The sequence below is a fragment of the Danio rerio genome, chromosome 15 (genome assembly GCF_049306965.1).
Source record: "Danio rerio strain Tuebingen ecotype United States chromosome 15, GRCz12tu, whole genome shotgun sequence".
Lineage (NCBI taxonomy): Eukaryota > Metazoa > Chordata > Actinopteri > Cypriniformes > Danionidae > Danio > Danio rerio.
This window is the reverse complement of record NC_133190.1, coordinates 37,696,477-37,718,147: the sequence shown is the minus strand read 5'-3', so window position 1 is coordinate 37,718,147 and position 21,671 is coordinate 37,696,477. Positions and strand designations below refer to the sequence as shown.

Below are 21,671 nucleotides of genomic sequence, written 5' to 3'. Positions count from 1 at the left end.
ATTACTTTTGCACTGCTTCGGTTCAGGACTCGTGTGACATTGAATCAGATTCAGATATTTTATCAGACGTGTTCATGAGCTCATAGTCATGAACAAGCAATTCGTGTACAAGCAGTACACCAACCAAGCAATATGATGAAATATTAATGAATTATATGTTTGCGTCTTACAATATTATACAAAACGGAATCGTTTTCAGGCGAATTCGACTCTTAACTGTTCACTTAAAGGAGCCGAATTCGACTCTTTACTGTTCACTTAAATGAGCCGACTCATTGAACAGAACTGACTCGACTCGAACGCAAACAAGCGCCATCGCTACAGACGCCTGCGTCGTCCAAGTACACCCGTCTGCAGCCCGCAGATCGGGGCGGGGCTGAATACGGGGCGGAGCTGAATGTGCAGCCCCGCCCATAAATGGGCGGGACTAAACATGTCACTCCGCCTACAAGTCTTTCATTGGTTCACGGAAACAGACGTTGATGTAATGTATGCTTTCGATTCCGGTTTTCATCTCTGCATGGTAAGTACACATCTTCTGTCATGTAAATGGTCAAATTATAGTCCAGTACACCTCACGTATTATGTGTCATTTATTTAATTAAAGGCCTTTAAGGAGATATGAAGTTTTAAAGCCTTAAAAAAAAGTTTTCTGTGTTAGGGTTGGCGTTTTCCAGGTTGATCGTACAGTTGGTGGTTTTATTCACTTAGAAGAATAATGTAAACTTTAAAGAGTTTTGTGCAAAACAGTCCATCACATGAAGTTTATTAATATCAAAGATAACAAAATATATTTTTCTTTGTGGCATGTTCTCTAATTTATATACTCTGGTAATGTTAATGCTAAATATGTACAATGTAAAACTTGATTCTTAACTTACTGATCTATACTACATTCTGTTTGCAGATCATTGGCATTGATATATAGTCCTCACTATGATTCCTTAGGAGCATATTCTCTGTTTTATTTTATTTTACCTCAGTTCTTGCTCTCTTTTTGTTTTAATAGATTTGTGCATTTAATAATTTTTATTTTTATTTACACTTCATGTTCTCTTTTTTTTTGTTTACTTTATAACCCATGCATGAAACTTAAGCAGAGGGGAATGTGAGGAGGGGGCATGCCTAGTACAAACATATTTAATTCTTTGAGTTTAACTTTAATATACTGTATGTTAAGCGACATGTTGATGATTGTTGGTTATTTTGTACAGATGCCGCCTGAGATCCTGCAGTGGATCCTACTGAGAGTTGTCACACAGGATGGTGATGGGACATTTCTGCAACTCTCACTGACATCCAGGACCTTCTGAGCCATTGTCATTCATTCATTCATTCATTTTCTTGTCGGTTTTGTCCCTTTATTAATCCAGAGTCACAACAGCGGAATGGACTGCAAACTTATCTAGCAGGTTTTTACGCAGCGGATGCCCTTCCAGCCGCAACCCATCTCTGGGAAACATCCACACACACATTCACACACACACTCATACACTACAGACAATTTAGCCTACCCAATTCACCTGTACCGCATGTGTTTGGACTGTGGGGGAAACCGGAGCACCTGGAGAAAACCCACGCGAAGGTAGGGAGAACATGCAAACTCCACACAGAAACGCCAACTGAGCCGAGGTTCGAATCAGCGACCCAGCAACGTTCTTGCTGTGAGGTGACAGCACTACCTACTGCGCCACTGCCTTGCCGAGCCATTGTCAGTAATCCAAAATTCAAGAAGCAGGGTGTGTGTGTGTGTGTGTGTGTGTGTGTGTGTGTGTGTCTGTGTACACATGATAAAGAGTACAGAATATGCCAAGCACTTTTTACTGCAGATTGTTACTTTAATGCTGTGGTGGAATTTCCCTGTAAAAAATATATAATTGTTTTTATGTTTATTAAAGATAATAATCACAAACTGCTGTATCTTAAATTATTATTAATATTTTCTATAAATTGTCAGTCTTCCTTTTGTACGTGTGCATGTGCATACACAGATGTTCTGTAGGTGAGACATCTGACATCTAAAAAACACAGATCTGCCAGATTTTTACTTGAACCGAGAAAGAGGGACTTTCAACTGACTGTATTGCTTTGTGTTGGTGTTTTTACTGAAGATGAAGTTGGTATTTATTTATCAGGATTTGTCAAATAAAAAAATCAGAAGTTTACACGAATGCTGCACTTATTAATGTCAAATTTATTTTCATTAATTTGTGTCCTGATAGATAAGTAATAAATAAAACTGGCCGTTTGTGCCATACTATTAATATAATATTAAGTGTATTTAATATTCTAATTAAATGAAATAGAATAACAATGTTGTATGTGACTCTTAATAACCAAACAAAATCATTATAAAAATATTTTTAAAGATCTACAGTGCAAAAATGGATCCAGAATGGTTGTTAGAAAGTGGTATTAAAGTATTTACCCTGTATTTACAAATAATACAAAAATAAAACCAAGAAGACAGCATTTTAATTCAGTAGTATTAGATTATGAAATTATTAGTAACTTATTAATTAAATTGTAGAACAGATATTAAAACCACCCAGTAGGTGGCAGCAGAGCACTGTCTTCATTCAAATGGAGAAACTGAACAAAACTTTAATGGATTAGTAAATAATAAATAATGAAATTGATTGCATCCATAGATGACACACCATGTAATATGAAAAAAATTAATAAAAAATTTTACTCATGCTGGAACATTTACATATAACAGATAATATACGTTTATATTCATAGCAGCGTCAAAGTAAAAATAAATCCATTATATGATGAAATAATCTGATTTAATAAGTAAAAAGGTTACAAACATATACTTCCCTTAATAAATAATAGCTTATCCCTGCTCTTAATAAAACTCAAAGCAGTGCAGTATTGAAAGAGAAACAATTGGACACATGCCCAATATTTTTAATAGTATAATTTTAATATTTTCAATTGTAAATTTTCCAGAGAACACTCCCATTCAAAGGGAAAAAATTAAACTGAACTAAAAGCACTGCATTTTTATTTATTTATTTTTTCAGACTCCACCTTTATTTGCTGTAAATATGCAATATGCATTTGCATTTTGAAGCAAAATAATAAACCATTAAAATATCAGAACTAAAATCACTGCGTTTCTGAAGTGACACCATTGTGAAAAGAGTCTTTTGAGTCTTTTGTAATATTTTTAGCAGGAAAAATACCATTATGAAATTCACATAACTGTTAACATATTTAACATATAAAACACTCATCAAGAATGCCCACTTTTGTGCATTTTTGTGTTTATTAACAATAAAAACAATATTTAAGAAATTGTACATGCATTTCCTGTTTACTGACACCACGTAGTAGGCATTCACTCTATTGCGTTTCCACTAACCAATGAAATTACAGGTGGGCGTGGCTGAACATGCAGCCCCGCCCCACATTCATCCCCGCCCAGATCTGCGGGCTGCAGACAGGGGCTTCTCGCGTCGTCTCTTCACCCAACGGATTCATCCTCGGTAAGTGTTAAAATATGAATTTTGTCCGTTAAATGATTGTTGTATGTGTATTTCTATATAGTGCATGTCTTTTAACAGGAATTTACCGAGTACTTTAGTTGTACTCGCACGTACAGGGTTTAAGCGCGCCTTTTTTTAAAACAAGAAATTAACGACGCCAGATGGTGATTGTAGTGTTTTCTGAGGTATTAGCATAACGTTAACGTTAGTTCCTGAAAAAGGAAAGGGAATTTTCTTTAATTAACTTCTTGTTAACTGCATTTTCTGTTTCAGTACAAGACTGAAGTAAAGGTGAAATGACTAAAGTTAAGGTAAGCTCTGGCCTTCACTTAAGTTACCGTTACGGTTACGTTAGTCACCATCATGTACGTTAATTTTGTTCACTGTAACGTTAACGTTAAGTTAGTTAAATTAACTAAACTCATTATGAAACAAGTCTTAACTGTTTTATTAAATGAGGCTTATAATACAATTCAGTTGTATTCTTTTAAACTAACACTAACACAGTACATATTGTATATTTCTCACTGGTGTTAATGCAGTGCTAACATTTACTAATGAGAACTAATTGTATAGTGTCACTAACTGTAGATTTTATTTTTTGGTGTTCAGGTGTACCTGATAATAACTGAAGTGTGAGGTGAGTAAATTCTGAGCACACAAATATAACCTAAATTCATTATCACAATCTAATATATGAGTATGTGTGTGTGTGTGCGTGTTAGGTTGAGTCTTATTCTACTCTTATTATATTCATATTTTTTTGCAGCCACAGCCATTGATGTTGAAACACTGATGCTACCAATCAACCATCGCTTGATTATTAAAGGTAATGTTGATGCCTTCCTCATTTTTATTAGATTTTTAAATGTCAGGTTTTTCACAGATTTGTTGTGAGCAGTTTCTTGTACACACTCTTTTTCTTCTTCCAGAAGTTCCACCAGTACCTCCAGTAGTAGTAAATATTAGACAAAGATTTTTTTAAACTATAGTTTTTATTTTTATAAGCAATTTTACTGGGCATGTGTTTTTGTTTGCTTGGTTTTTAATAGGCAGAGCATGAAATGTCAACTTTGTTTCTACAAACAAATTTAATTATTCACAAACATCTCTAATTTAGTCCTTCTTTCCCCCTTTTAGTCTTATTCCTTGGAGGGTCGAGTGGTCATTGGACCTCACCTGGGTTTCACAACTGACTTTGGATCTGGTCTGAAACTGAAGTATGCTGAAGATGCCTTTTGCACTCTGGAATTTAAGGTAATGTCAACAATAAATATTGTAACTGAGGGCTTGTTTTGGGGGGTTAAACAAGGAATGTATAGGAGCACAAGTCATGACTCCCCTTGTCCCTTTGTTATAAAGGGCCGTGTTGCAGACACAATTTGTTTGTCTGTGCTGGAGACCAGAGGGGAAGCTGTCTTTAAAAGGATGGGGCTCTTATACCATATGTGAAGTTACCTATTCAGGTGAGTGGATTACATGCAAGTCATTGCAAATGCATAAATAGTGGGAAATTTTTACTGGGCAGCACAAATTAAGTGAAACTCAAAAAACGTTGAAAAATATTTGGAATATTTGCAAAAAACTTGATTGAAATGAATACAAGTGCTGTATCACTTCAATCAAGTTTTTTTTGCAAAATTTTCCTAATATTTAAATCATGAAATATTAGCTTGATGCAAGAAACATCCTGCTAGTATTCAAGAGCAAGTGCTGTGATGCATGTGTTAACTTTGCAATAAGTGTGAACCCAGCGTTAGATTATAGTCTGTAAACAGAAGGTGTAAATCAAATCAACTGTTTTAAAATGCTCTGCCTAGGTCATTAAAACCACTATTTGTTGTTGGACTGTTCTTGATTGTGTGTTTGTGATGGAAATGTTTTTCAGATGTTTTTGTTTAAATGATTGCAGTTTGACTGAGCTACAGTATTGTCAGCATATTCAAACTGAGCTAACAGTAATTTTGCTCTGTAGTGCAGCAGTAGTGTCCCAGTACTGTTGTATGAAGCTAACTGTTTGTCTGCCCTTTTGCTTATAGGTGCTTTTTGGGCACCAGTTTGGAGATGGAAGACAGACGAAGTCAAAGAAGCAGAGAAGACACATCAACCAGCAAGTGTGTAAAATTATCAGGAAAATGATTGACCTAGAATAGACGACTGCCTAATTTAGCAAGAAGTTTTGTCTCTCTCTCTCATGTATGTGTGTATATATATATATATATATATATATATATATATATATATATATATATATATATATATATATATATATGAGAGAGAGAGAGAGAGAGAGAGAGCGCACTCTGAAGCACTGCTTTTTATATGTATGCTAAATATGATGTCAGATTTTTTTTATTAATATGTTCTTATAATATTTTTTGAGGCTTCACCTTCACCTTTTGAAAGTTTTCTGAAATGTTTACACAGATGTCATTAAGCTGTTAAATAAATCTGTAAAATGTATGTGTGTTTGTTTTTATTTTGATTTTAGAGTCTTCTCAGATCACCCAAAAATGAAGATTCTGTCGCCATTTACGCATCCTCAGGTTGTTTGGACACAGAGGATTATTTGATATTTTTATTCCTGTGTTTAACAAAAAAAATCATTTTAACAGAGCTGGAACAACCTGAGGGTGAGTAAATCAAGATAGAATTTTCATTTTTGTGTGACCTAAAATTGCTTTGAAATTTTACAGCACCAAACTGTTAAATTACAGTAATCCGGGATATAACTGTAACTTTACAGTTAAATCAGGTATTTAAACTGCAACCTACTGCTAAATTACAGCAATCGTTTTGCAAATTCACAGTAAAATATAGTTAATTCTACAAGATAATACTGTGAAATCACAGTAACGGACTTTATTATCTACTGTAAATTTACAATATATGGTTGTAATTTCACAATAATTTAATGTGACAAAACCACAGTAAATTACTGTGAACTACCTCACAATAATTTACTGTGAATTTACATACAGTAATTTACTGTGAAAGTAATGCAATTTTTAGCCAGTAATTTACTGTGAATTTAAGGTCAAATTTTTTACAGTGTTCGGTTCGGTTCACGGTTTTGGAGCCACAGTTCGGTTTGGTACGGTTCGGTTTCTGTTTGCTGTGGGGTTAGGGTTGATATCATGTTAACAGCAATGCTAAGGGACACTTCACTTAATAAAAAGAACATCTTAACTTTTTCTTTATTAACTTTGTCATCGCATTTTTAGTACAGTCAGGATACCCAAGTAAACAACTAGAATTAAATAAATACCTCCAATATAGACTAATCAGAAGAAAAACTATTTTCTTTAGTGCAGCCATCTTAACTAAGTAAACTAAAATTAAATAAATAACTGCAGTGTAGACTAGTGAAAGATCTTCTTCAAAAACACCATAATATCCACATTCTCCGATGAGAGACTTGATCTCTGTGCAGACACAGACGCTCATTTTTGATTATCTAGGGTTTCAGTTAGATAGATAGGTTTCCGTTTAAATTAATGAAAAAATATACATATAATGTGTTTGTAAAGTGTTTTTTCATGACATATTCATCAGTAAAATACATTGCAGTTGTGTCTGAAACTAATGTTAGGGTTGTAGCCGGCTGTATGTTTGCCTCCCGATCTCTCACTCTCTCTCACCCGCTCCCTCTATGCCGGTCATTTATGTTACTGTAGGTCCGCCTTCACGACAGCTGATGCCTGTCATTTCTGTAGGTCCGCCTTCATGACAGCTGATTGGTCAGGAGACCGATCTATCATCATTTGGCTACGCAGCGCGGGAATGTGAAAAGCATGTCAGGAAGAGCGGGAGAGAGAGCGCTTTTTCCTTTGAACACGTTTTTCGTGTATTTTTCTGACATGATTATGATTTTCGTTGTTTTTGCTTAACTTTCATTTGGGCAAAATTATTTTGCATTACTTTTGCCCACTTTAAGTAATTTTGTGAGGTTTGTACATTTTTATTTCAATTGATTTGTATATTATTTTTTAGCTCCGCTCCTTCCCGACAATATAGCTGTATCTCCTCAAGTTCAGTCTTAGTGTAAGGTGGATAGGGAAAATGTCATACGATTTCCATTTTGCAAACACGTAGAAAATGTATTGTTAAAGACATCAGGTAAGAGGTGAAGGTCATCTTTGTTTTATTTTATTCAGTATAGGGAAGAATGCGGCGCACGGCGCTGAAGACCTTTTTTTCTTTTCATCAGTTTTAGCGAGGTAAAAGGGGTTATTCATGAGTTAGAATTGTTTTATTATATTTATTTCTTTTGTTTGTCTTCACTATCACCCCCTTGCTTGAGTTTAGGCATGCGCTTTGTCTACGACACGAATTCTATTCCTGTACTCAACTGGAAAACCAAAATGTTTCCACACAGATGACTTAAATGTGTTTGGGTGATCTGCAATCTCAGTACTATGTGAAGCAGCCATCCTGCGTCCAGTAGTAACGAGTGTGATGCTCACTCAAGTCACATGACATGACATGCACTAAAATACTAACTTTAGAATATAATATTTAGAACAAAACCTCATCATTATTGAAACAATTTAATTACATGTGATAATAAAGATGTTTAAATTGGTTCAATTAGTTAGAGACAAGTGACGTCAACCTCAACAATGGGCAGCAGGGGGAGTGAGAGTACCGTGATACGCCACGAGAGTTTTGCGATGCGTATCGGGGCTGGTGTATCGCGATATTTCGGTTCGGTTTTAATATCGTTACACCCCTATTGTACAGTATAGAGAATACCTGCTTGTGAAGCCCTGTTGTTGTTTGTTTCTTTGCAGATCACTTTCATGATTAAACAGCGACATATGCAGCAGAGCGGAAACTGAAAGTGTAAACAAGCATAACGGGCACCCTTTAAATACTAAATTCGATTAAAATAAATAATGTGTCTTGCCTTCTCGGAGTGTCTAAACTGGTGCCAGTAGCTCTCATACATGCGGCAGGTGGTTCTCTCTGGATAACACGTCACTGTTTTAATGTAAACCTTCAGGCTGCGCTCCAACAGCTGATTCACCTCACCGTAGTCATAATCGTCATATCTGCAGACACAAAACCATACGTTCATTAATATTCATTGTTGGATTTCGGGGGTTTTAGGACACTAGAGGGCGCTGTTGGCTCATATCCTGTCATTTAATAATTACATTTTTTTAATAATATTTGGGGGGGAAAAAATCCTTTTTATATACATTTATGAGACTTATAAATGAGGAATACACTAAAATTGCTGAAGCTGAAATAATAATAAAGCCTAATAATGAAGCTACAAATAAAGAAAGTTATGCAAAACAAAAGGAAAAACATCATTAAACTTCAATTGAGATTTGAACAAAAACTGAAAATATTATAAGAAATCTAAATATTAAGAAACACTATACTAGCATATGCCATTGTCCACACAAAAACATGCACAATTAAATTATACAATACCACACAATTTAATTGGAAACTAAACTTAAAGTTAAAAGAAACTATATATATATGTATATATATATATATATATATAACACTGCAAACACTAAATCCCAGAACGTAGTTTGCTGGACTTGTGCGTCTTGTGTGAAAAACAAACCAGATAAAATATAGACATTGGTTGTTATCTTTTTAAGTAATTTTAAAATAAATTTGAAATATTAGATAAAAATGTTGCCTTAGAAATCAAAAGAAATAAGTATTATGTGAAGTACTAAAATTACAAAACTGAATTATAGCTTTACAAAAAAAATAGATTTAGCTTTAATATTTTTAAATATTTTATTGAATATAAAAAAACTGATAATAACACAAAAGCGTGCTAAAATATACTCTTAAAACGACAAAAAATGTATTTAAATATGATGTATTTCCAAATATTTTACATTCAATAACGTATATATACAGTTTACTATAGTGTACTAGTACTCAAAATAGAGAAAATACTATAAAACTGATTAAATCTGATAACACCAAAAGCATCTTCAAATGTACTCTAAAATTTGACCTATATATATATATATATATATATATATATATATATATATATATATATATATATATATATATATATATATACACACACACACACACACATACACCTAGTTAAGCCTTCAAATGTCACTTTAAGCTGTATAGAAGTGTCTTGAATAATATCTAGTCAAATAATATTTACTGTCATCATGGCAAAGATAAAATAAATCAGTTATTAGAAATGAGTTACTAAAACTATTATGTTTAGAAATGTGTTGAAGAAATCTTCTCTCTGTTAAACAGGAATTGGGAAAAAATAAAAATAAATGGGGGCTAATAATTCTGAATTCAATAATATATACATATACACACATTTCTTGATTAAACAAAGTGTATTTTAGTTATTTTTTATATTTATCATTATTAATATTATTATTATCATTATATATTTACACCATAAAGTGAAAGATTGCAGATTTCTCTTTGACATAATAATGTATGTACACCTGAACTTACCGTATCCCGTACATGCAGTGGACATAGTTGAAGAGAGCCCTACGCAGCATACTAGTATCCACACCCTCATGACTGGCCATGTTATAATACGTCAAATCACAGGCCGTTCTGAACTTATCATCCAGCAGGTGCCCGATGTCAGAGTACAACCGGTTAACCAAAGAGAAACCGTGATCCTCCCACGAGTAGTCCTACAGAACCAACAAAAGAACAGTCAATCATTCATTCTTAATGTGGTACTGAAAATAATACTGGATGCCTGAAGGTGTTCGTCGTCGTACTTGTGCTTTAAATGTCGGTGGATTGTCTTCTCCGTGTCGTGCAAAATCTTGATATCCAAACGATGGGTCGTCTACAAACCGAGCCACGGGCGAAGGAGGAACCACTTCCTCATCAAACCCTGGAAATGCAAATCACACTGTTTTAAGTGCAAAGACTAACGATTACTGTATCATTTATTCTTTTTAAGAATTTCTACTGATGATAAATAGAAAATAACGTCATAAAGAACAATAAACGTCAATACAAGATTTAACAGAACATATATTTCAGAGTTTTCATGGTAATTCATGCCTTTAAATCCCCACTTAGTCATCACTGTAATGAACAGCAAAGGGAAAAGGGAGGGTTTGGGGGTCGGACATAGCAAAAAAAATCTATAAACTAACAGTGAAGTGTTGTAATTTTTTTTTTAGATTAAGATTTTAGCCTCTTTTTCACTGTGTAGTATGCTCACTTAGTTGGGGTTTGCTCTGGCTTGGTTTGTATGACAGTGAATCCGCTTGTTAAGTGTGACATCACGCAAAGCAGTTTCCAGATCCAAGCGCTCAATTAAACTGTATGTATAACTGGTGAGACTCATTAAATGATGGTAATAATAAACGTTTACAAAGCGCTGTAATATTTTCGAAAATCACGATTGCAATATATATGTCTATATCTTATATCCTCTGGCCAGAAAGTGAATCATTTTTTTTATAAATCGTTATAGTTTTGGTATTTGTGATGCAGCAAGTACAGAGATTGTCGTTTACACCATGATTTTATATGCAATTCACTTTAATGTGTGATATGAATAAAAAGTGACCATAAACTAATATTTTCGAATTCAAATGAGTGGCGGCCTGGACCCGGAAACAGTTTTTTTATACGTCACCAACACGTCACCACTAAACAAGCGGATTGTCAGTTTAGTATTGCTGAAAGTGGGTGGGTTTATTACTGTAACTCCCACCGTATTGCTCTAACATCAGTGATCAGCATTGTGTATACATCACGTTTTGGTAATAGGGACGAGGTACTTAAACAGTACTTGGTAGAAAAACCTCCAAAAGTGAACTGTACCAAACCAAATCGTAGCATGAAAAAAAAAAGCTGTTAGAAGTTTCAGCTTTTATTTGCATGTTTTCTGGAATTTCCACATTTTGGTTCCAACAGTGAAATGAATGCCTTAAAATGGCATCAGATCTCAACTCTAAGTAAATTGAAAGTAATTTTGGTGCAGTTTTTGTAGTGATAGTGTCTCAGTCTACAAAAAAATCTAATATTTTTTACGAGTGATCCTAAAAAAAAATCCAACACATTTTTTAATGGCTGTAAATTTTGACATTTCTAGCTTTCATATTGCAGAAAAATCTACTTGCCTAACGTATGTATGTTCAAAAATTCTTGAGTCAAGGTAAGAACAAATAACAAATATCTTTGAGACAGAGAGCACATCCAAATGATTTTTAACTGTTTATGTTCATTTAACCAACTTTATTTTAAAAATATCCTTAGGTCAAGTTGACATAATCCGACAGATTTTTTCATTCTGGAGCAGTAACGCATGAAAGACACTGGCTTTCAGACAGACAGACCTCTGTATTTCATCCTGACCAGTGGTGTAAAATAACGTGTGTATGATAAATGTGTATGATTTTTCAGTACTCTTCCCACCACTGATTCTGACAACAACACATGAAAAACAAAGTTAGATATAAACAATCTTAGTGTTGTAATACCTGCAGACACCACCAGGAGACTCTCTTTCTTCTCTTTCTCGAAGCGAGTGAACATCTCCTCCTCTGACGCATCATCATCCTCTCTCTCCTCCAGCAGTCGCTTCATTCGCTCCATCAGAGCTTCCAACTCACTCTATAATGCACAAGAATGGAGTTTAACAAATCTGATGCTACTCCTATGCAATAAAAATAAGTATACATATGTACACAAGCCCGAAATGATTCATACCCCAGGCTTAAAGTTCCTTTTATTCAACCAGCAATTTTTTTTTTTTTTTTTACCGGAAACGACACCGAATTCTCCCACAAGATAATGAGACGACATACAAGAGGCATCATTGTGGAAAGAGATATTTGTCAGCTTTTAATTACACTTTAAGTCAGAATTTGCCAAGGGTATGAATTATTTTGGGCTTGACAGTGTGTGTGTGTGTGTTTGTGTGTTTGTGTGTGTGTGTGTGTGTGTGTGTATATATATAAATATATATATATATATATATATATATATATATATATATATATATATATATATATATATATATATATATATATATATATGCTGTAGTAGAGAAACATGAATTATGGGCTGTATAGCAACCTCAAAAACAAAATACTGAAATACCATAAATGTAATTTTGGCAAAAATGTTAGTGATCATTTTGTGTATGACTTGTTTTTGCCTTCTGCTGAAACATGATCTGAACATGTCTTCATGGAATGCAGAGAGAGAAACAACACATGGACACTTTTGTAACGTTGTCGTACCCCAGTGTTCGGGTTCCCGTTGGCTTGGTTGCTGTTTGTTAGGTGGCAGGTGCATAAACCCTTCATGACTGGAGGGCAAAGGTCACCTGTGACCCCGTTGACTTCTGTGACCTCAGGGTCAGGGTTGACACCGCTGCCAAACACAAAACTAGCCAGGGCGTGGAAGTGAGCCAACAGTACGACCGCGTGAACCAGCTCTGCCAGAGACCAGCTGTGTTCTCCAGTCTTCACAAGAGCCTGAAAAACAGAGTCAGATGAGGACATTTAGGTTGCAATCTTATGGCTCATTTACACTGAACAGTAAATTACGGTATGTAGTACAGTACGATAGTGTTGTCAAATACATAGAGGTTGGACATGACATTTTAAAAACTTTTTCTCTAACATTTGTGTTTGGTCTAGAAAAGAGGTTTGTTAAGGCGCATTGTTGGTGGATTGCTATTTTAAGGAACTGAAATAGACTGCGCAATTGAAAGCAGGTCTAAATTCCAGCGCAGAACCTGTTTGTTGTGTGCCTTAACCTCATACACGTCGCTTAATGCACACAGGATGTACAGCAATACGCAATTGTCTTTACAAAAGGATCAAAATATTACAAAAATTATTATTTTCTCAATCAATGTAAAAACCACTACCTCCATGCCTTCTTCATTTTAAGGGGCTTTTTTTTATTTTATTCATGACAATTTGCTTTTGTATAATGTTATTTTTATAAGCAGTTTTATTTATTATAAGCATATTTATATTTTTTTAAATAAAAACAAGTTTAGATTTGTCCACCTGTTGGGTTTTGAAGATGTATGCGTCACAATATGGGGCAGTAGAATAGGACGTGTGTTTGGATATAACTCAGTTTTTTGACCACACTTCATTATTATTGTTCATTTATTAATTTGCTGGAAATTAAAACTGAATTTAGAAATAGTTTTGAAACAAAAAATTAAATATAACAGTTGATGGACATCTTCAGTGAAGTGCGTACAACACCGATTCCCTATCTACCAAAGTAAAGGAGTACAGAGAAAGTAAAGAGGCCAAATTGAGGAGGCACATTCTTTATCCTCGTGCTGCAGATGGTTTGTTTAACTGTTTTCTTGCTAGTGAAGCGTTCAGTTTCTGCACTTACAAAGTCCGCCCATGTAAATAGCAAATCCACTATGGTGCGACGCAACTGACTTTTAAAGGGAATGGGAGATGAGACTCTGATTGGTTTAATGGGCATTATACTCAATATACACCCATAACTCATTAAGAGAATAAGCACAACCCTGTTAGACTGTGGTGCAGAGCATATTTTTCCATCCTTAAAGTAGCAAAAGTAGACTCTGACTCGCCCTTAATGCTTTTGCGCACTGCACTTTAGATTCTGCGCCTAGATCGTTAAAATAGAGCCCTAAAAATGAGACCTTAATAATACAATGGCAACCATGCTGAAACAAACTCAAATGTCTTCTTGTGATAAACAGTCAAATGCCAAGAACTTGTTTACTCTGTGTTCATTAGTTTTTTTTTTCTATTTAATGTACAGTTCACAACAGTATTTGCCCTTCTGTGAATTCTTTTTTAAATATTTCCCAAATGTTTTTGAACAGAGCAATAATTTTTTCACAGTAATTACTATAATATTTTTTCTTCTGGAGAAAGTCTTTTGTTTTATTTTGGGTGGAATAAAGAAGAATAAAAGTTTTAAGTTTTTAAAAAACATTTTATGGTCAATATTATTAGCCCCCTTAAGCAATATTTGTTTTCGATTGTCTACAGAACAAACCATTGTTATACAATGACTTGCCTAATTACTCGCCTAATTAACCTAATTAACCTAGTTAAGCCTTTAAATGTCACTTTAAGCTGAATACTAGTATCTTGAAGAATATCTAGTCAAATATTATTTACTGTCATCATGGCAAAGTTAAAATAAATCAGTTATTAGAGATGAGTTATTAAAACTATTATGTTTAGAAAAGTGCTGGAAAAGATTTCTATTAAACAGAAACTGGGGGAAAAAAATATACTGGGGGCTAATAACTCAAGAAGGCTAATAATTCTGACTCCAACTAATGGGTTTACTTGTATATGTTGCTTGGTGATGAGCCAGGGTCTGTGCGCGAGGATCTTATTAATCTCGTTGAGGTTGCGAAGCCGTTGCGGGCAGAACTCCAGACCTCTCAGCCAATCAGAACAGACTCCAATCTGCTCAAACTCTTGCACATGGTGACATACTAGCGTGGAGCACTGATGCCTTGCTGCAGCCTGGAAGACATGGAAAAAAAAAACAAATCCTTCATGCAACTATACCAACAGTTTCACAAAGTGTCCATTTAAAGTGTTTCTATGTGCGTTTGTACCATTATTGCGATATAATGCCTGTAGTGGAGTGGAAGAGGGCCGTCCATCCTCAAGAGGTAATAGTGGCAGCGCAGGAAGGCTTGCAGGTAATGCGGATGGAGGCCCATCACTTGTGTCAGGTTGTCCATGCGGCCGCTGAACTCTTCATCCAAGAGCATCACTGTGGAATCACTCAAAGGCATTGCTCCTATGATCTGGATTCGGGGAGTGCAGACAATAATATTAGTTTTTTCCCTACTATTGTATTAGGGCAACATCCCATGCCTGCAATGTCACCCCACACCTTTTATTTTAACATTACTTTCTTTATATACACTGTAAAAAATGCAGGGTCCCACACAATTCCTTCATTTCTTAATTTTCCTTCGGCTTAGTCCCCTATTTATCAGGGGTCGCCACAGCGGAATGAACCACCAACTGTTCCAGCATATGTTTCACGCAGTGGATGCCCTTTTAGCCGCACCCAGTAGTGGGAAACACCTATACACTCTCACATTCACCCACGCACTTATACACTACTCATAATTTAGCTCATCCAATTCACCTATAGCGCATGTTTTTGGACTGTGGGGGACACATGGAAAACATGCAAACTCCACACAGAAATGCCAACTCGCCCAGCCAGGACTCGAACCAGCAACCTTCTTGCTGTGAGGCGACAGTGCTTACCGCTGTGCCACCCTGCCGTATTGTTCAATATCAAATATAAATTTGTAATAAGCGCTCCAGTATTCTATTATAAAATAAGAGATATGCATTATACTAGTCAACTGGATTTAGCTTTTTCATTTTTCGTAATGCGAGAAGGCACCACCGTGTGATGTTATGAATTTAAGCCAAGAAACATTTGAACTCTGGTTCAGGTTCATCTTAATTCAGCAAAGTGAGGACAGATGCTATAATTCAATTTACAATCCAAATACACTTTCTTAGATCTCCCGGCAAGCTTAACTCGAATTCGGTGAAAATCATCTTCTGAACCGGCTGAACTCAAAACAAAAATGAAATGCACAACAGCTGACAAGAGAAAAAAACGGTTACAGTATATTTGCTGGGTGAACTTGAATTGAGGGAGAATGTGAGTGGGAAAAATTAAGAAATTTCCATAAAAAAAAAACACACTATACAGATACTTTAAGATTTATTTAACCTACTTGATGTTGAAAGACTATATATTATAGTAGTTTAGGATGCACTACCATTCACATTTGGGATCAGTAAGATCAAAATAATCAGAACAATTAAAAAATATATATATAAATATAAATAAAGTTTTCAATATAATAATTAGGTCTGTCACAATAATCAATATATCGACATATCGCACAACGCATGGACATGACCTCAATCATTTTTGGTGATGCAATAAACAGTTGAAGTTTTTTTTATATTTGCCAAATGATGTTTAACAGAGCAAGGAAATTTTCACAGTATGTCTGATAATATTTTTTTCTTCTGGAGAAAATCTTATTTCTTTTATTTCCGCTAGAATAAAAGCAGTAGCAGATATCGCAGCCTGTTGATGCTTTTTACCTTGCACTTTTTTGTTAACATTTATTATTATTTATTTAGGGTATGTGTTTTCACATTCTGATTCCAATGCCTAATTATTAAATTGTTAAACTGACTATAATTAAATAAAATATTCCTAAGAATGAAATATTATGTATTCTTTTTGTACTTGCATTATGATTTTATATTGTCATTTTGGCATTATATAATGAGTGGCATAAAATGGTCCTAAAATGACATATAATTTATCGCAATATATTTTGGTGTAATATATCATACATCAAAAAATAGATATTGAGACAGGCTTAATAATAATAAAAAAATGCTTTTTGAGCACCAAATAAGCATGTTAGAAAGACTGATGATCGCATGATACTGAAAAATTAATTAGTGATGCTGAAAATTCCAAATTTGCCAAAAAAGGAATAATAGATTTTTTTGTTATATTTTTTATTAAATTAATTTAAAATTATATTCATTGTAATAGCTCTAATATTACTGATTTACACCATATTTTTGATCAAATAAATTTTTCTTTGCAAGCTTATCATCAAGATAAGATAATACAATGGCTGCATCCGAAATCGCATACTTCCATACTATATAGTATGCTGCAAACAGCATGCAAGCTGAGTAGTATGTCTGAATGCGAGAAGTACATGGATGACCTACTACTTCCGGCGAGATTCTGAAGATTCATAATGCACTGCGAGAGAATTCATGAATGGGAGTGAAGCGACGCAACTGACCCGGGTACATCACGTGATGATAACAAAATGGCGCATGTAATATGTCCGAGTTCCATGGTTGTTGCTAGATTAGATATGGATGCAGCATGGAAGTTAACAAAACATTTTTATATTATTTAATAAATTTCCCATTAAATTAATTGTGTTTTATTAATGTCTACCCCCACCCCAACTTTAAACCCAGCCATCACAGTAACGTAAATACAGTAGTTGTATCGAGTAATATTTATGTTACCTAAATTACCCAATAAATTTTATTTTTTAACGTCTACCCCTACCCTAACTCTAAACTCAACTGTCACAGCACTGTAAAAATATTAATTGTTGTCATACAGTGTCATAAAAAATGCTGCTGTATTCATGTGCATATCGTACTTCCGGCCAGCCGTGTATCCTATCTAGACTTTACCAAGTTCCATTCATGCTACTTGCATTCATTCTGTATAGAACATACTTTTCTAACAGCCTAGTAATACGCTTAAATTCAAATGCAGTATCTACTGAGTTGTAGGCAATTTCGGATGCAGCGAATTACAAATGTTCATGCTACAATCATTGAAGAGATATTAAAATTTTTTTGCATTACCTCGTTTTCTGGAATAAATGAGCTTGGTCCTGTTGATATGTGTCTTGACATTTTTTCCTGAGGGAAAGAAACAAAACAATATTGTGAATATATACTCACGACATGATTCAATTTGTTACATTTTAAATTTGATAAAACATTTATTTACTGAAGTGTATGCAGTAAAACATTATCAAGCAGTGCCTTAACCAATAGTGAGAGCTTAGAGATGGGACTATCGAGTAACAAGAGAATCCTTGATTCATCATGGTGACATTTAAAACCACCAAAAGGACTTTTATTATTTTAATTTCTTAATCCAACTGACAGAATGTGCAAGTTCAGACTCTATGGGGTACATGCCGAAGTATGCTAATAGGACTTTTGATTTGCCAGTAACTTGGGTTATTAACTCCAGGTGAACTGTATGCGGCATGCCAATGCAAAATTGGCGTGTTTAAGGTCTGTTTTCTTTAAAAATCAGCAAACTCCACTGGCTGGGTGATATCTAATATAACGTGGTTCTCAGATTGTACAAGAATCACTGCATTAAATTACATTTTTTACTTAAGGATAAAATACTTTAGAATAAAAAGATATATTATTAATGAATAATTTGTTGATACTATGAAAATTTTATATTCATAAATGTCAATTTTTCTAGACTAGTAGTATTTAAAGAAGATTTTGTGATATATTTAGAGACATTAAGAGAGATGAAAAGTCAAAAAGCAAGATATTTCATATTTTAGGAACTTCAACTCTCCTGCTACATTATTTGATTAATATTGATAATGAATCAATATTAGTGTATCAAATACGAAAACTGATGTTTTTTACAGCATAAACTCTGCTACTACATTTTTTTATTAATTTTGATATTGTTTATTTTATTTGTAAATTTTTGTTAATTTATTTATTTATTTATGAAGTTTCGGGTATAAGGCGCTGTAGTTTTATTAAAAGGTGTATGCTGAGCACACATCTTGGAAGGAATGCTAATAAGCTTAGGGTCATCTCCAGTCGAGAAAACATGGAGTGACATGGTGTGATGTGCTCGCATTATCATTATTACTGACACCTTACAAATGTTGATTTACCCTAAAGTTTGATTTAATTGTTTAGCGTTTACACTTTACCATCGTGCACACTTTGTAACATTTTATTTATCAAAAGGAAGACTTCAACACTAATGTTTATCTTATTTTAAGATAAAGACACACACACACACACACACACACACACACACACACACACACACACATATATATATATATATATATATATATATATATATATATATATATATATATATATATATATTTTTTTTTTTTTTTTTTTTTTTTTTTTTTTTTTGACTGGTGAATCTATTTGCCTTAGTAATGTTGGTAAATTAAAAATAAAGGAGTAAACGTCCTAATATTTTAAGAATTTAAAAAAATATTTAATAATTTTCGATATCAAATGATATAACATTGTATCGTGATAATTATTATTTGTTTTTAAACAAAAACCTTGTAATAAACTGCAAGTAATTTTTTTTTTGTTAATACTTATTTTTTATATAGGTGTATTATTTCTTATACATTAGGCCTATATTATTTCAAACTACTAAAATGTCAATAACAGTCACTTAGTTAAACTGTTGAGTTGAATTTTCAACATCAAAAGTCAAGTGGAAAACACTTGTGAATCAAATACGAAAATGGATGTTTTTTACAGCATAAACTCTGCTGCTTCATTATTTGATTAACTTTGATATTGTTTATTTTATTTGTTAATTTTTGTTATTTTATTTCTTTATACAAGTTGTATTTTTATTATTAATGAGGATGGAAAGACTGTGAATGTACAACGACTGTTATCTCAGTCTATTTGTAATTTTTAAAAGAGCTTACTTCTGCCCAGCAACTGTGGCTCAACCAATGGCGCTATTCTGAAGGCGGAGCTATAATGATTACTCACCCAGTGGAGGGAAGGTGAAACGCGTTTGAAAGCAGGCATTATTTTAGTTACACTAATACCTCAGAAATTGCTCCCCAAACAAAAAGCTAAGGAAATTTCTTAGATAATACAGTAATAGTATCAAAGTATGTTTAATGTATGTGTTTTAAACACTTATTTGTGGCAATTTTGTGTCTCCCTGTTGAGGTTTGTTTTGAATGTCCCTCACAGACTTTTCTTTCTGCTGCAGTGAAAGGTAAGAAGTCCCATGTAAACCCTGTTTGTGTTTTGTGTGTGTGTGTGTGTGTGTGTGTGTGTGCGTGCGTGCGTGCGTGCGTGCGGTGTGTTTGTGTGTATGTGTTTGTTCCAATGACTGTAAAAAATATGGACGACGCGACAGCCCTTTTTCCCATTGAATGCCTTGAAGGCAAAACGCCTGATTGACGGGCACAAACTGTCGCAAAAGACTGCTGAAATTGGAGCCAGACATGCGCAGAAGGATTGTCTGATGGAGCCAGAGGAGGAGCCGCGAAAATGAGCAGAGTCGAGCTTCCAATCAAACGCTTTATGTAAAATCAACTACGCCCCCCGAACTTCTCAGCATGCGTTTGCGGTCATATCAACACAAATGGATGTAATAACGTTAACAAATATGAGGGTTTTATATATTCAATCGCGCCAGCTCCAGGCCGCAGCGCATAACTTACTCGCAGCGTCGCGGGCTGATTCCGGCTCGCATGCGGCAGCGCCTGCTCGCTCGGCCGCCGCATCTGGCTCGATTGACTCGGGCTGGAATTGGGTAGTGAGTCCAGGCATCCGGAGTAGGTCCAGCAGAGGTAACATTAGTCAGTCTGAGCTCTAAGGGCCTACTCACACTATGCCATCCGTACCGTGCCCAGGCCCGTTTCCCGGATCGTTTGAGAAGTGTGAGTGCGTTGAATCGGGCTCAAGCACGGTTCACTTGGCCGGCCCTGGCCCGGTTGGAAGAGGTGTGCCTGAGCGCGGTACACTTGGGCTTTGGCGCGGTACGCTTGTGTGTGAGCGCGAAACGCGCCAAAGCCCGAAACCGAAAGCGAGACGTGACTTTTAAGGGACTTTTTGATATGGATTTATTAATCATTCTTACTGTTCAGTGATCGCAAACTGCCGTAGTTTATTAAAGACGAGAACTCCTCACAGCACGCCAGCTGCGCGCCTTCAGCAGATCTCCTCATTCCTGCAGCACGAGAGCTTAATGATTGTTTATGAGCGCCAAAAGTGGCGGATCTGTTCGGTAAAATATCTGACTGTGTGTCCCCGCATCCCTAAGGACTGTTTGGCGAAATATTTGACTGCATGTCACTGCATAACAAACGACTGAAAGGATATAACTAGAGAAATCTTCACTGTGCTGCTAAATGAGAGCGTATGGCAAGCCGTTTTAACATTTAAACCTTGTTCTGACTATCCATAAATATATTTACAGATATAATTATATATTTTGACAAGTCATTATTATAATTCGACTTGTCAGAATGACAATTAGAGATATCTGCAATTACAATTGTACTAGTACGAAATCAGATTGGAGATATCTGCAAATATATTATGACTAGTCATATTCCTCCATTGACTTCCATAGAAAAATATTTGCAGATATCTCTAACTGAGTTTTGACTCGTCAAAAATCCAATTCAAGATATCTACAACTGTAATTCGACTATTAGTAAATTAATTAGAGATATCTTCAAATATATTTGTAAATATCTCTAAATATTACGAATTAAAGACATCTCCAAATGTATGACTAGTAAAAACTCAGTTAGAGATATCT

The 21,671-nt window shown here is 34.8% G+C and overlaps 4 protein-coding genes across 6 annotated transcripts in view; 2 read left to right on the top strand and 2 right to left on the bottom strand.

The window, feature by feature from the left end:
• The window catches only part of LOC141377888 (uncharacterized), a 111,416-nt gene extending 104,926 nt beyond the window's left edge, over positions 1 to 6,490 (bottom strand). The window contains exon 1 of the mRNA XM_073923954.1: positions 6,382 to 6,490. The gene's annotated coding sequence lies outside the window, so the exon portion shown is untranslated. The remainder of the gene's footprint in view (positions 1 to 6,381) is intronic.
• sesn3 (sestrin 3) overlaps positions 1 to 21,671 on the bottom strand; it is a 49,773-nt gene that overhangs the window by 4,019 nt on the left and 24,083 nt on the right. Inside the window, exons 2-9 of one of the 2 annotated variants that reach the window (XR_012390435.1) lie at positions 17,936 to 17,992; positions 15,088 to 15,282; positions 14,810 to 14,992; positions 12,743 to 12,979; positions 11,978 to 12,110; positions 10,256 to 10,374; positions 9,975 to 10,165; positions 8,228 to 8,551 (exon numbers count right to left, since the gene is read on the bottom strand). Coding sequence is in view for 1 of the 2 variants with exons in the window: in NM_213519.2 (NP_998684.2) it covers positions 8,407 to 8,551; positions 9,975 to 10,165; positions 10,256 to 10,374; positions 11,978 to 12,110; positions 12,743 to 12,979; positions 14,810 to 14,992; positions 15,088 to 15,282; positions 17,936 to 17,992 (1,260 nt within the window). In the remaining variant the exon portion in view is untranslated. The remainder of the gene's footprint in view (positions 1 to 8,227; positions 8,552 to 9,974; positions 10,166 to 10,255; positions 10,375 to 11,977; positions 12,111 to 12,742; positions 12,980 to 14,809; positions 14,993 to 15,087; positions 15,283 to 17,935; positions 17,993 to 21,671) is intronic. The other variant, NM_213519.2, reaches the window with a different exon arrangement.
• Positions 1 to 21,671, top strand: part of bloc1s3 (biogenesis of lysosomal organelles complex-1, subunit 3) — a 46,119-nt gene that overhangs the window by 12,576 nt on the left and 11,872 nt on the right. The window contains exon 4 of one of the 2 annotated variants that reach the window (XM_073923048.1): positions 1,215 to 1,912. The exons of the other annotated variant lie outside the window; for it this stretch is intronic. The gene's annotated coding sequence lies outside the window, so the exon portion shown is untranslated. Of the gene's footprint in view, positions 1 to 1,214; positions 1,913 to 21,671 lie in introns of those variants that run through there. 2 annotated transcript variants of the gene reach the window in all.
• Positions 19,901 to 21,671, top strand: part of LOC101884284 (rho guanine nucleotide exchange factor 28) — a 68,110-nt gene continuing 66,339 nt past the window's right edge. Inside the window, exon 1 of the mRNA XM_073923887.1 lies at positions 19,901 to 20,114. Coding sequence (XP_073779988.1) covers positions 20,077 to 20,114 — 38 coding nt within the window. The 5' untranslated portion in view covers positions 19,901 to 20,076. The remainder of the gene's footprint in view (positions 20,115 to 21,671) is intronic.